This window comes from Leucoraja erinacea, chromosome 31 (genome assembly GCF_028641065.1).
Source record: "Leucoraja erinacea ecotype New England chromosome 31, Leri_hhj_1, whole genome shotgun sequence".
Lineage (NCBI taxonomy): Eukaryota > Metazoa > Chordata > Chondrichthyes > Rajiformes > Rajidae > Leucoraja > Leucoraja erinaceus.
Genome location: NC_073407.1, coordinates 16,025,086 through 16,037,193, shown reverse-complemented (window position 1 = coordinate 16,037,193; position 12,108 = coordinate 16,025,086). Strand labels below are relative to the sequence as shown.

Sequence of the window (12,108 nt, the reverse complement as noted above, 5' to 3'; positions counted from 1 at the left end):
AAGACGTCCTTACCAGGAGGTTCAGATGTGCATCTAATGAGTTTCCACTGTTGCAGTCATCCGTCAGTGCATGTTTCCATGTGTAGATACAATATTGTTAAATTAGACCAAGGTAAGTTTTTTAGTGGCTTGCTCAAAAAATTCGATGAGGAAAAAAATTGTCAATCAGAAGGCAGACTGGGATAAGTTGTTGGTAGGAATTTGGTGCAGAAAGATCCAGAGAGCAATAAAACAACAATAACCGGATACAACAGAAATAAGCAAAGGAATAGAGTCCAGTATAAGTGTAACAGAGCATCATTATATTGATGGAGAGACAGAAAGCATAGATCAAAGATCAGGATGTAACCTGTGGAATGACGTTGAGGATTTGTAGCTCAATAATAATTCTATGTGTAATCACACAAGGTGCACATGCCAGATTCCTCCACCGTGTTCCCTGGTTACATCTTGTCCCAGCAACTGGAAGCCCCAGAGATGGCACAGCAATATAGGAGCACGGGGAATCCTCAATATTGACTGCAGGCACCCCACAAAATGTCATCCTATTGGATTACATCAAGATTAACTGCAAGAAAAGGCCTGATTGCTTCTTGCTCTTTTCCTTCAGCTGATGAATTAGTGTACTTTAATGTTTAACATCACTTAGATGTAGCACTGGGCGCAGAATGTACTCTGGATAAGAGACTTCAATATCCATTGGCTTGGCCGCGCTATCACTAACTGAGCTGGAGAAGTTCCATAGGCTCATACAGCAAAAGAACCAAATACAAGATAAAATTCCTTGACCCTGTCCTCCCTATATCAGTACATTGCCCGAACAGTGCACAATCCTCTGGAGCAGAAAACAAGCTTCTGGAGGAACTCAGCAGCCCAGGCAGCATCTGTGGAGGGAAATATATAGTAATATACAGGGTCTTGGTGAGACCACACCTGGAGTATTGCGTGCAGTTTTGGTCTCCAAATCTGAGGAAGGACATTATTGCCATAGAGGGAGTGCAGAGAAGGTTCACCAGACTGATTCCTGGGATGTCAGGACTGTCTTATGAAGAAAGACTGGATAGACTTGGTTTATACTCTCTAGAATTTAGGAGATTGAGAGGGGATCTTATAGAAACTTACAAAATTCTTAAGGGGTTGGACAGGCTAGATGCAGGAAGATTGTTCCCGATGTTGGGGAAGTCCAGGACAAGGGGTCACAGCTTAAGGATAAGGGGGAAATCCTTTAAAACCGAGATGAGGAGAACTTTTTTCACACACAGAGAGTGGTGAATCTCTGGAACTCTCTGCCACAGAGGGTAGTTGAGGCCAGTTCATTGGCTATATTTAAGAGGGAGTTAGATGTGGCCCTTGTGGCCAAGGGGATCAGAGGGTATGGAGAGAAGGCAGGTACGGGATACTGAGTTGGATGATCAGCCATGATCATATTGAATGGCGGTGCAGGCTCGAAGGGCCGAATGGCCTACTCCTGCACCTAATTTCTATGTTTCTATGTTTCTAATAACTTTGGGTTGAGATCGTACATCAGGACAAGGTACTGAGGAAGGACACGTGGCTAGGTTAGCGAGTCTTAGTCAGAACATGGTCGCAGAAGAGCAATAGAAATTGCAGTGGGAGAGCAAGCAGCAAGAAAGGTTCTCACCAAACTCCTGTGGAAGAGAGGAGGAAGCTTCTTCAAAATGGATATACCTTGTGATGAGCTGCAGCTTCATTTACAGTGTATTGTGGAATGTCTGAATTTTCTTGGAAGTAGCAGGTGTGGTACCAACTGATGTTTTTTTTTTAACTAATTCAGTTGTCGGCTTCCTTCCATAAATCCGTGCTATTTATTTATGCTGTAATCTCTACTAACCAGCAGAAATGTGCAAAGTCTTAATGGGTTATATCAGAGTACATTAAAACCAAGATTCCTTTTTAAGTTGCTGGAGACTCCGTTATACTAAGGTCATACGTTTTCTTGTGTTATGCTGCTTCTTTCAGCAGCCCCACTCAACAAATAAAATTACATTGTCATTTGTCTCTTTCCCCCCCCACACACATGCAATGTTGACAAGTTGTCAGTGACTGCACTTCAAAAGCCATTGATTTAGCTGTGAAGTGTGCCGGGAAGCCCAGAGGGGAAAAGACCAAATGAAAATCAAAAACCATAAATGCTGGATATCTGAAATAAAATCAAATTGCTTGAAACACTCAGTAACTTGGGCAGCATATGTGGAAATTAATGTTTCAGGTTGAAGATTCTTTACCAGATAGAGATTTGGCATCTCTCAGCTCATTGTAAACTTGTCGTAATGAATGGAGGTGTTCATTGAATGTACTGGAGAGAACACAACTATGACTTGGATTCTGCATTTGGAATGAAAATTACAGCATGCAATCTGATTCTGAGATTTTTATCGCTGTTTTTCATGCAAATAAATGCCCAGCCCTGTTCTCGTGGAGGGGTCTAACATTGATTGCATGTGAATGTTCTTGAATATTTCCTCTTTTAATCCTTTGACATATCAAATTAATCCCAGTGATATTTCTTCATTTGAATCTGCACCAAGCATACACTTGATTCATTAAATCCTGTATTTCAAATTTATTTCCAAGCAGATCAGTGGAATTTTGGAAGCGGGTCAGTTTGTTGAGTGGTTATTTGTATTAACGAACTTTGAGTTTGAACTGAATCGGAAGTATAAATGCACCTAAAATATCAGCTTCAATCGTTCATGATAAAACATCCTTCAAGTATAAGGGACTTATCTCAGATTTGCCAGGCACAACAAAAGTGGTGGGGGGGTTGCAGGTGAAGGTTCCGCAGCTAACTCTCCTCCTTTACTCATCTAGATTGGAGTCTGTGTGGCACACCAGTGCAACTGCTAATTTGCTGAAATCACCACTTATCTCTCCCACGGGAAAACCATATTTTTCACAATCTCATTTTATTTTACCCCAGTGCTGTTTGATGGTCTATATCCTCCCCATCTACATGGCATTACCACCATTCTGAAACTTTACAAACAGTATGAAATATTATTCTGATTCCTTTGTAAACAAACTCTTTCAAAGCACTTTCACCTGTGCTAGGTGTTATTGGCCCTTAACCCATCCATTGACCACCCTATATTTCACAAATGTTCCTTGTATAAATCCACTTATGATGTTGACACTGCCTTTCTCTGCAATCTTGACTTGTCAGACCATGCATCACTCACACACATCTTTGTTTGTCTCTGACATTTTGCAAAGTGCTCCCAACCATACATCATGCTCCAATGCTCTGGCAGTATATTTCACTCCACTTCTCTCCTTATCTGACACCATTTTGTCACCTTTTCATCTCTCTCCTCACTCCACCCATCTGCCAATCAATACTCCAATCATCTGCATCCACCTATCAAGATGTGGACTCTTGTACATCGGTGAGACCAAACGTAGACTTGGCGATCGGTGCACTGAACACCTTCGCTCAGCCCGCCTGGACCTACCTGATCCCACATTTGCCAAACACTTTAATTCCCCTTCCCATTTCCACACTGACCTTTCTGTCCCAGGCCTTCTCCATAGTCAGTGTGAGGCTGAATACAAATTGGAGGAACATCATCTCGCATTTCACTTGGGCAGCTTACAGCCCAGTGGTATGAATATTGATTTCTCTAACTCTCCACCCCTCCCCCACCCAAGTCGCACCAGCTTCTTGTTCTCACCTAGCAATAGCCTATTTCCTTTATCATTGTTACTTTTTTGCATATCTTTCATTCATTTGTTCTATATCTCTCTAAATTACCATCTATATCTCTTGTTTCTCATTCCCCCGACTGGCAGTCTGAAGAAGGGTCTCAACCCGAGATGTCACCCATTTCTTCCCTCCAGAGACGATGCATGATCTGCTGCTTCTGCAATTTGTGTCTATCTTCGGTTTAAATGAGCATCTGCAGTTCCTTCTTATGCACTCCACCTATCATTTGTCAGGTTTTGACTCGCCTACATCTCTTATCCAACATTCACCCCCCCCAGGTCCGTCTCCTCCCCTCTACATCAGCCTAAAGAAGTGTGCAACCCAAATGTCACCAGTCCATTCCCTCCACAGATGCTGCCTGACCTATTGAGTTCTTTGTGATTTCTTCAAGATTCCAGTATCTGCAGTTCCTTGTACCTCCGTGGTGCCGTATTAATTTGCTTATGCTCCACATTCTGGAATTATTTCCTAAAAAACAGTTGCAATTTAATCATTTATCCTTTAAAGACTTAAATTCCATCTTTCCAACCATGCCTTCAGCCAGCCCTCTGGTTGCTTGGTGATCTCTTTTGTCTGATTATGCCGTGGGATGTCTTTCTGCATTTAATGTATGGTATCTTAAAATGTTATACCACTTGTGGCTATTTTTACTGCAGTCACTCTGTCAAAGAGGTCCAGGTAGCTCAACTCATTTCCCCAACATACTGTTGTGAAACACCAGCAGTTTCAACTGTGCGTTCCAGACTCGGATAATTGTTACTTCAGAATCTTGGGAATAGTATCTCAATTTAAACTTGCCTCTCCTGATAAATTTAAAATCTACGTGATGCACATGGTATGTCTCAATTAGATTTGCATAATATACTTCAAAATCAGTACCAAGGAAATAACACTTAACTGTTGAAGTCCTGCATTCCTCAGCACCTCCTTACATTCACTTTCTTAGCCAAGTGAACAAAAATGATCCAATATGTGTAAACCTAGCTCCGTTTAGTCACCATCGAAACGGTGCAAATGGTGGAAAGGTCAATGTCTGCACTTCCTCTCGAATGTTATTGTTCCTTTGATTTTGAAAATAGAAACTGCATTAATTGTAGGAAATACCTATCCATCAAAATTGATGTCAACCCACGGATATATTTTAACACTCTCATATGCAAGGCATCTGTAGGGGAAAGAAGAACAAGCATACATGTAATGAAATGATTAAAGAACTGCAGCAGTATGAGCGTAAATTAAACAAAATTGAATTAAATGCTAATTAAAATTTAATTGGGGTTCCAAATTTTCCTTTGTTTCAATTATTTTTAGGGTGCTGTCATCTGTCAATAGTGCCCCATATAGGTACCATATTAGTTTTAGTTTAGAGATGCAGCATGCAAACAGGCCCTTTATCCCGCTGAGTGCGCTGACCACCGATCAGTGTCCACATTAGTTCTGTTATTCCACTTTCTTATCCCCTCCCTACACACACACACACACACACACACACACACACACACACACACACACACACACACACACACACACACACACACACACACACACACACACACACACACACACACACGCAGCAATTAAAACTACAAATCCACACATCTTTATGATGTGGAATGAAACCATATGGTCACAGGGAGAATGTGCGAACTCCACACAGACAGCATCCGAGAACATGGTCTCTGGCGCTGAGAGCCATTGGCACTGTGCATCAATTACTGATTGTTTCAGTGAATGCTGAATTTTGCCATCATTGTAATGCGTTTGGGGTTTAACAATACGAGGGCGCTATTAGGAGAGACTACGAACTGCAGTACAGAGACTTGGAACTAAGCTAATTATTTTTAACGCTTTTTTCCCCCCTAAAGTACTCGCCCTCAACATTTCACTGTCTGGCGAGGACCTTGAACAAAATACAATTCTGGAATAACTTGGCGGGTCAGGCCACACCAGTGGAGGGAATAGACACTGATGTTTTGGACTGAAGAAAGGTCCAGAACTAAAACGTCATCTGTCCTTTCCTCTACAATCCTTGCCTGGCCCACTGAGCTGCTCCAGTACTTTTTTTGCTGAAGATTGCAGCATCTGGAGTTTCTTGTGTCTCTGGCAAGGACATTGATTATTGGAAATGATCTGTGCAGGTTCGCAGACAGTTCTTTTGATGGAAGTGGGTGATGTTCACTATCAGCATTGCTGCTGATCATCCAACAATTGGGTGAGGTTCAGTTGGTATCTCGAACATCAAGAAAAAACATTCAATTTAAAGGATGATTTCCACAAGCTATTATGTATACTGCGTGCTGGATATGTACAGTGGGAGCAAAGCAATTTTGGCAACTGTCTGCTGTTCACCTGTTAAACCAACATGGGTCTAAATGAGGGAGCACAATGCTGGAGTAACTCAGCGGGTCAGGCACCATCTCTGGAGGACCTGGATAGATATCTCCAGCCATGCTGCCTGACGCACTGAATCACTCCAGCACTTTGTGTTCTACCCAAGGTTCCAACATCTGTAGTTCCTTACATCTTTAGATCTGAAGAAAGCAGGGGTTTTTTCCTGCACTATTTCAGTTTTTATTAAACTGCAACACAATTTCATGGCACATCAAGCATCAGATTGAGTGTTACAAATTATTTGCAACAACAATATTGCAATCTGCTTAGTTAAAAGTTTAAAATTGAAGCCAACAAAATGTCTAATTTAGCCACCAGTAAGTAATAATTGCCTCAATGCTGTAAGTACTGCGGTTCAAGACCTACTCCAGAGCTGTGTCACAGCTAAATTGTTGGTGCTATTGTTCTGAGACTGAGACTTCCCACTGAGGTGGGTCTAAAAAATCCCATCAACTAGTTTGAAAAACCAGGGGAGATATGCCAATTTGCTGCCTACTTTGCTTGTATTTTAGCCACTTAAAAAAATAATTATTCAAATTGCTATAAGAAATTGAGTTTATGGAAGCTTTTCCACTTTATCCCGTAATGTCTAGAATGCAATATAAACATTTTAAATAGCGTTTGAACTGTAGTTGCATAGGAACGATCTATTTATTCCTGTGGGTCAACAATCATTTCTTACTTCGTGCCTCGAGTTTGTTTTCTACGAGGTATTGGGGAAAGGGGTTTGGAAATGGTAGTCCTGATGCTGTTCTGCATCATTGTTGAAGGAAGAGAATGTCATTCTTGCAGGATGATCTTCAGAGAGAGAGAGAGATCAATGTCTTATTTCTGCTGAGGCAGGAGGGGCCCAGGCTGTGACACTCAGCCTTTGAGTCGTGGAGGCATCCTATATGAAGTACATGCTCTGAAATGTTGTGTGATGTAGCTGTATTTATCAATCTGTAGAATGGTCGTGACCTGAAACATTACCTATCTGTTCCCTTCACAGCCGCTGCCAGACTTACTGAGTTCTTCTAGCACTATGTGTTTTGCTCAAGATTCAAGCAATTCTGCAATTCCTTGTGTACATTTGTGTTCAGTGTTGGAAAGGTGCCATGAAGCTGGAAAGGACATTGAGCATAAAACAAAGTGCTGGAAGAACTTGGTGGGTCAGACAGCATCTGTGGAGTGAATGGAGTCTGAAGAAGCGTCTCAACCTGAAACATTGCCTGTCCATTCCCTCCACAGATGTTACCTAACCACTGAGTTCCTTCTGCATTTTGTGTTTTGCCTAGCTATTATCGTCAGTTGTCATTCTTGCAGGATGATCTTCACACAGAGAGAGAGAGAGAGAGAGAGAGATCAATGTCTACTTAAACTGCTTGTTAATTGTTTTGGTTAACAGAAAACAATTGGCTTATACGTGTTACTCCAGAAAGTTGCAGAGTGCTAATTAGCAACAACCTCCCCTTCAATGGGTTATTTCTCACAGCACCTTGATCCACCTTTCTCCCTTCATAACTTGACCCCCTCCAGTGTCTATTCCATGCTCCTAAGAGGAGAAATATGATCTATGCTTCATTGCTTTGCTTTATTGTTTTTTAAAAATCCATAAAATGCTAACACTTTGGTATTTTGTAAATACGTATAGTGACTCTGCTGTGTTTTACTCTCTATCAGCTCAGGCTACAGGAACTACGCCAGGGACTCCACAGCAGAGCTCACAACCAGATTACAGTGCAGCCTGGGCAGAGTACTACCGACAGCAAGCGGCATATTACGGACAGGCCACACAAGGGCAGGCCCCTGGTCATCAGGTATGCATTAGTGTCAACTGCAGCATTGCTCAGAGTGGCGCAGCAATGTGCCCGCTGCAGCCCACTCTGACAGGGCACTGCCAGCTGCCTCGTGCCCTCTCCAGTCCCCAATGCTGGCTGGGTCATGTTGATTGCCTTCATGTTGATTGCTAAGCATCATTTTAAGAGGGAGATGACTTCCTATAATCTTGGCTTGGTTGTTACTGGAGAAGTTAAATAGGAGACGCCAATTGACCAATTTTATTTTTGTGTCAGTATTAGTCTGTTTATTTCTTCCAATTAAAACACTTTGATTTCAGGCTTATAATTGACATTTTTTTTGTCTTTCTCACTCATTTGCCTGTCTGGGGTTACGGGGAGAAGGCAGGAGAAGGGGGTTAGGAGGGAGAGATAGATCAGCCATGATTGAATGGCGGAGTGGACTTGATGGGTCGAATGGCCTAATTTTACTCTTATAGTTCATGACCTTGTGACACGCCCGCTCTATCTTTTTGATTTCTCTGTTGTCGGCTCGTGCACACAGAAGCAGCCTCCTTCAAACAATCTGCTTCTCGGTCTCTCTCTCCCCTCTATGATGCTTTTAACGCCTACTGAGACTTTGGTCAAATGCCTTAAACCCACTGTATGACCATGGGTTGTGAACCCTCCTGTAAAGCACTTCAATGTTGATATATTAAACAGATGATCACAGCAACCGGCCATTCAGTCCATCGAGTTTTTGCTTCAAATTCACTCCTAATTTCATCACTGAAATTCTTAATGGTTTATCATTGGCAGGTTCACTAGAGTTAGTGCTTTTCCACGTAGAATCCAAAAGCAAGAGATCGTGCACTTATATCTGTCCCCACTAAACTCCTGGTCGTATTTGTCCCCCTGTAAAGTGAGGGATACAGCAAATGAAGAGAGGTGCTATTGTTTGCTCAGCCGTTCAAGCACTTGAGACAGTTTCCTGACTCGTCGATTTAATCCACCACTGCCCCAATAGTGTCTGTGAACACTGAAGCCTCAGCGCCAGTTTAACTAAAGCTCCTGATCACTGTGCTGTTTCCACTGGGAAATACATGTTTAACATAAGGATCTCGGATCGGAATAGGATTTGATGCCTCTAACTGGTGTAGGTGCTCCTATTCAAGACACCGACACCCAGGAAAGAGCAAGTATTTGGGCAGGAGTGTGAAGAGCACTTCATAACGAAAGACCCCAAGTGTGTAGAAAATGTAATGTACAGTACAGGAACAGGCCGTCGGCCCACAATGTACGTGCCAAACATGAGGCCGTTAAAGGAAACTCACCTGCCTATGGATGGATCCACTTCCCTCCATTCCCTGCATATCCACTTGGGTGGGTGGGGGCGGGGATAAGGTACTGACTGTTTATGCTATCTATGCCTCTCCCAATTTTATATACTTAATCAGGTCTCCCCTCAATCTCCGACACTCCAGATAAAACAGTCCAAGCCTTGGAAAACTAGACATTTTTTTAAATGTTCTTCGCAATCAAAATTGTTCGATGTTCATACCATTTGGGTTGTAAGCTGTCCCAGCCGAATATGAGATACTGTTCCCCCAGTTGTGGCTTGTGGTGTCACTCCAGCAAAGGAGGACACGGGGGCCAGTATGGGTTGGGAGACAGGGCGCAAATAAATGTTCATCGAAGTGGCCCCTAGTCTACGCTTGGTCTGGGTGGTGTAAAGGAGGCTTTATCACATCATAATTCTAACGTTTATTGCCTTTCTGTTGCAGGATCAATAATTTGACGTCCTTGTGAAGAAATTTGAACCATTATGGATGTGGAGCCTTTTTTTAATAAAGGGTTAAAGATTTATGGCGCCTTGAAGAAGAAAATCTTATACTTTTGTTTCTGAACACTAGAGAAAAAATACTTATTACGATAACTTTCTAGAATTACCATTAATGGAGTAATAGTGAAGTCGAGGGGTGCAGATGTATGTTACGGATTGAACACACGGGGACCCTTAAACCAAGACCACGGTTTGGACAGGCTAAAATGCAAATGGTTGTTTGTTCTGTTTTTTAAATTTTTTTTAAATAATTACTTCCCTACATCGGCTGCACTACAAGATAAGTTTTTAAAAGTATAAAAAGTAGTGTAGATGTGGGGTCTCAAAAGGTGGTGCATTGTTGAAATATATACATCCCTGTGATCGATGGGTAGGAATATTGGTGCTGGTACTACATCTGATATGCAGTGCTGGCAAAGCATGAGTCACAGGTATCGGTCTCGAGTTTTGTACAGTATTGACCGAATGGTACTAACGACCACAGTATATATATATAATATATATTATATATATATTTATAATATGTCTCACTTTTGTGAAACTGTGCCTCCATCCCTATGTGACTGGGCACTAAATACAAAACTGTGTAGGACTGGTAAATTTTTGTACTGGTCCGTTAATTCTATTGTGTGGGGAAGGAGGGGAGACTAAGCAAAAGGAAGTTAGCACAACAGAAACTTCTTTTTATAAGGAGTTGAAATGAGAACTGTGAATAATAATTTAATGCTTTTTCCAAAATACATGTTTTACGTAGGTGACTGTTGGCAAAGATGAGATTTAAAAAAATGTTATGTAAAAAAACTTTAAAAAAAAAAACAAATTTAGGCACATTTTGTAATTGATAAATGAAACTGAACAGCAGCAGGGTGCACATCTGTACGTGGATGTAATGGAAAAATACTGCCATTCACATTTTAGCCTGCCTTCTCCCCGTTATCCCCACTTCAAAAGAGACACCTGACCTGAAAGAGGAGACCCCACGAGTTTATGACTTGATGATCATACACCTTTTGATTCTGTCCTGCAATTAGATTGCATCTGTCTGTATAATTGCCTGAAAAGAAAAGATGAGATAAATAAATGAAAGTACAGGTTTTATTTTTTAGTATGAATAAAAACCAAAAAAGGTTGGTTGTGTTTGGTATACACCTCCCCAAATATGGACTCGACAAAGTCTCCACGAGCCATGCTAATGACTATTTTTTAATTCTTATTCTTAAGTGGTGTGATCTAATATGTATGATTATGTTTAGCAAGTGAATGAATCCTAGTATTAATTACGTATGTGAAACAAAAAATTACGTTGATTAAAAAAGGGATGGTTATTAAGTTGAAGCTGTTTAACTTGTAGTATTTGCCTTTGTACAGTTAACAGTGTAGATAACCAGGAACTTCAGTTCTGTTTTTAATGACCTGAGGTCTCCTGGACATTCCGTTTAAATTGTACTGATTTTTTTCTATTAATGCTCGAGATATCTAACTTTGGGAAGTGCGACTGGTTTAAAAAAAAAAAGAACAGCTCTGTGCAGCATGTTAAAGAGATGTATCCCTTTTATTTTACTGACACTTGCATTTTACACTCTATAATAAAATGTCCACAACATTTCTTTGTGGGAAATTTGGCCTGACTTTTGGTTTTGCTTAATTAATTTTCTGGTGGATCCTAATAGTTGCCCACTATTAAATTGCTTCAGTCCCTTCTCACCACACGGATATCTGTCAGATATTATGTTGAAGAGAGAAGCTCAGAAAACAATATTCTTCCAGAAAGTTGGCATTTGTAGTCTGGTCCAGTCCCTGTTGACTGACTTGTGACTTTACACCCACTGATGCAAGGCAATAAAATGCATAATCATGCTGTAAATAATTTTCTGATGGATTGAGATGGTGTAGGGTGTGTAGGGAGGCAGGTGATTGTGTGGGGAGGGGTGTAAAAGGAGGTAGGGAAATGTGTGAACAGCCAGAGGCTGGGTCAGGAGTGAGCTGTATTTTATTTGATGTTCAGGAGAAATGAGCATGAGTAATAAAACAGCGCTAGACAAACCACGTTTACCTTTGCGTTATAATCTAGGGTAGAAGGCAGAAGGATGCCAAAGGAATATAGGGTGGAAAGGAGTTGCTGCATATTGAGTGCTAGAGTATCTCGGAGGTTTAGGCAACATCTGTGGACAACATGGGTAGGTGACATTTTGGGTTGGGGCCCTTCTTCAGACCTCCATTGCCACCACAGACACTACCTGACCCGAGTTTCTCCAGCACCATTTTGTTTGGCAAGATTACAGCATCTGCATGAAATCCTTGCACCTCCATTCTATTGCATGTTGAAGGTTGTTGTACATCTTTGTTTTTAATTTCTAATAATCAGAATTACATTTGATTATTTATACCGATGT

General features: G+C 41.3%; 1 protein-coding gene across 5 annotated transcripts in view; it reads left to right on the top strand.

The window, feature by feature from the left end:
- The window catches only part of fubp3 (far upstream element (FUSE) binding protein 3), a 79,878-nt gene extending 68,535 nt beyond the window's left edge, over positions 1-11,343 (top strand). For all 5 annotated transcript variants that reach the window (XM_055660088.1, XM_055660091.1, XM_055660090.1 and 2 more), the window contains 2 exons: positions 7,778-7,914; positions 9,657-11,343. In XM_055660088.1, the coding sequence (XP_055516063.1) occupies positions 7,778-7,914; positions 9,657-9,665 (146 nt within the window). In that variant the 3' untranslated portion in view covers positions 9,666-11,343. The remainder of the gene's footprint in view (positions 1-7,777; positions 7,915-9,656) is intronic.
- Positions 11,344-12,108: the final 765 nt, after the last annotated feature.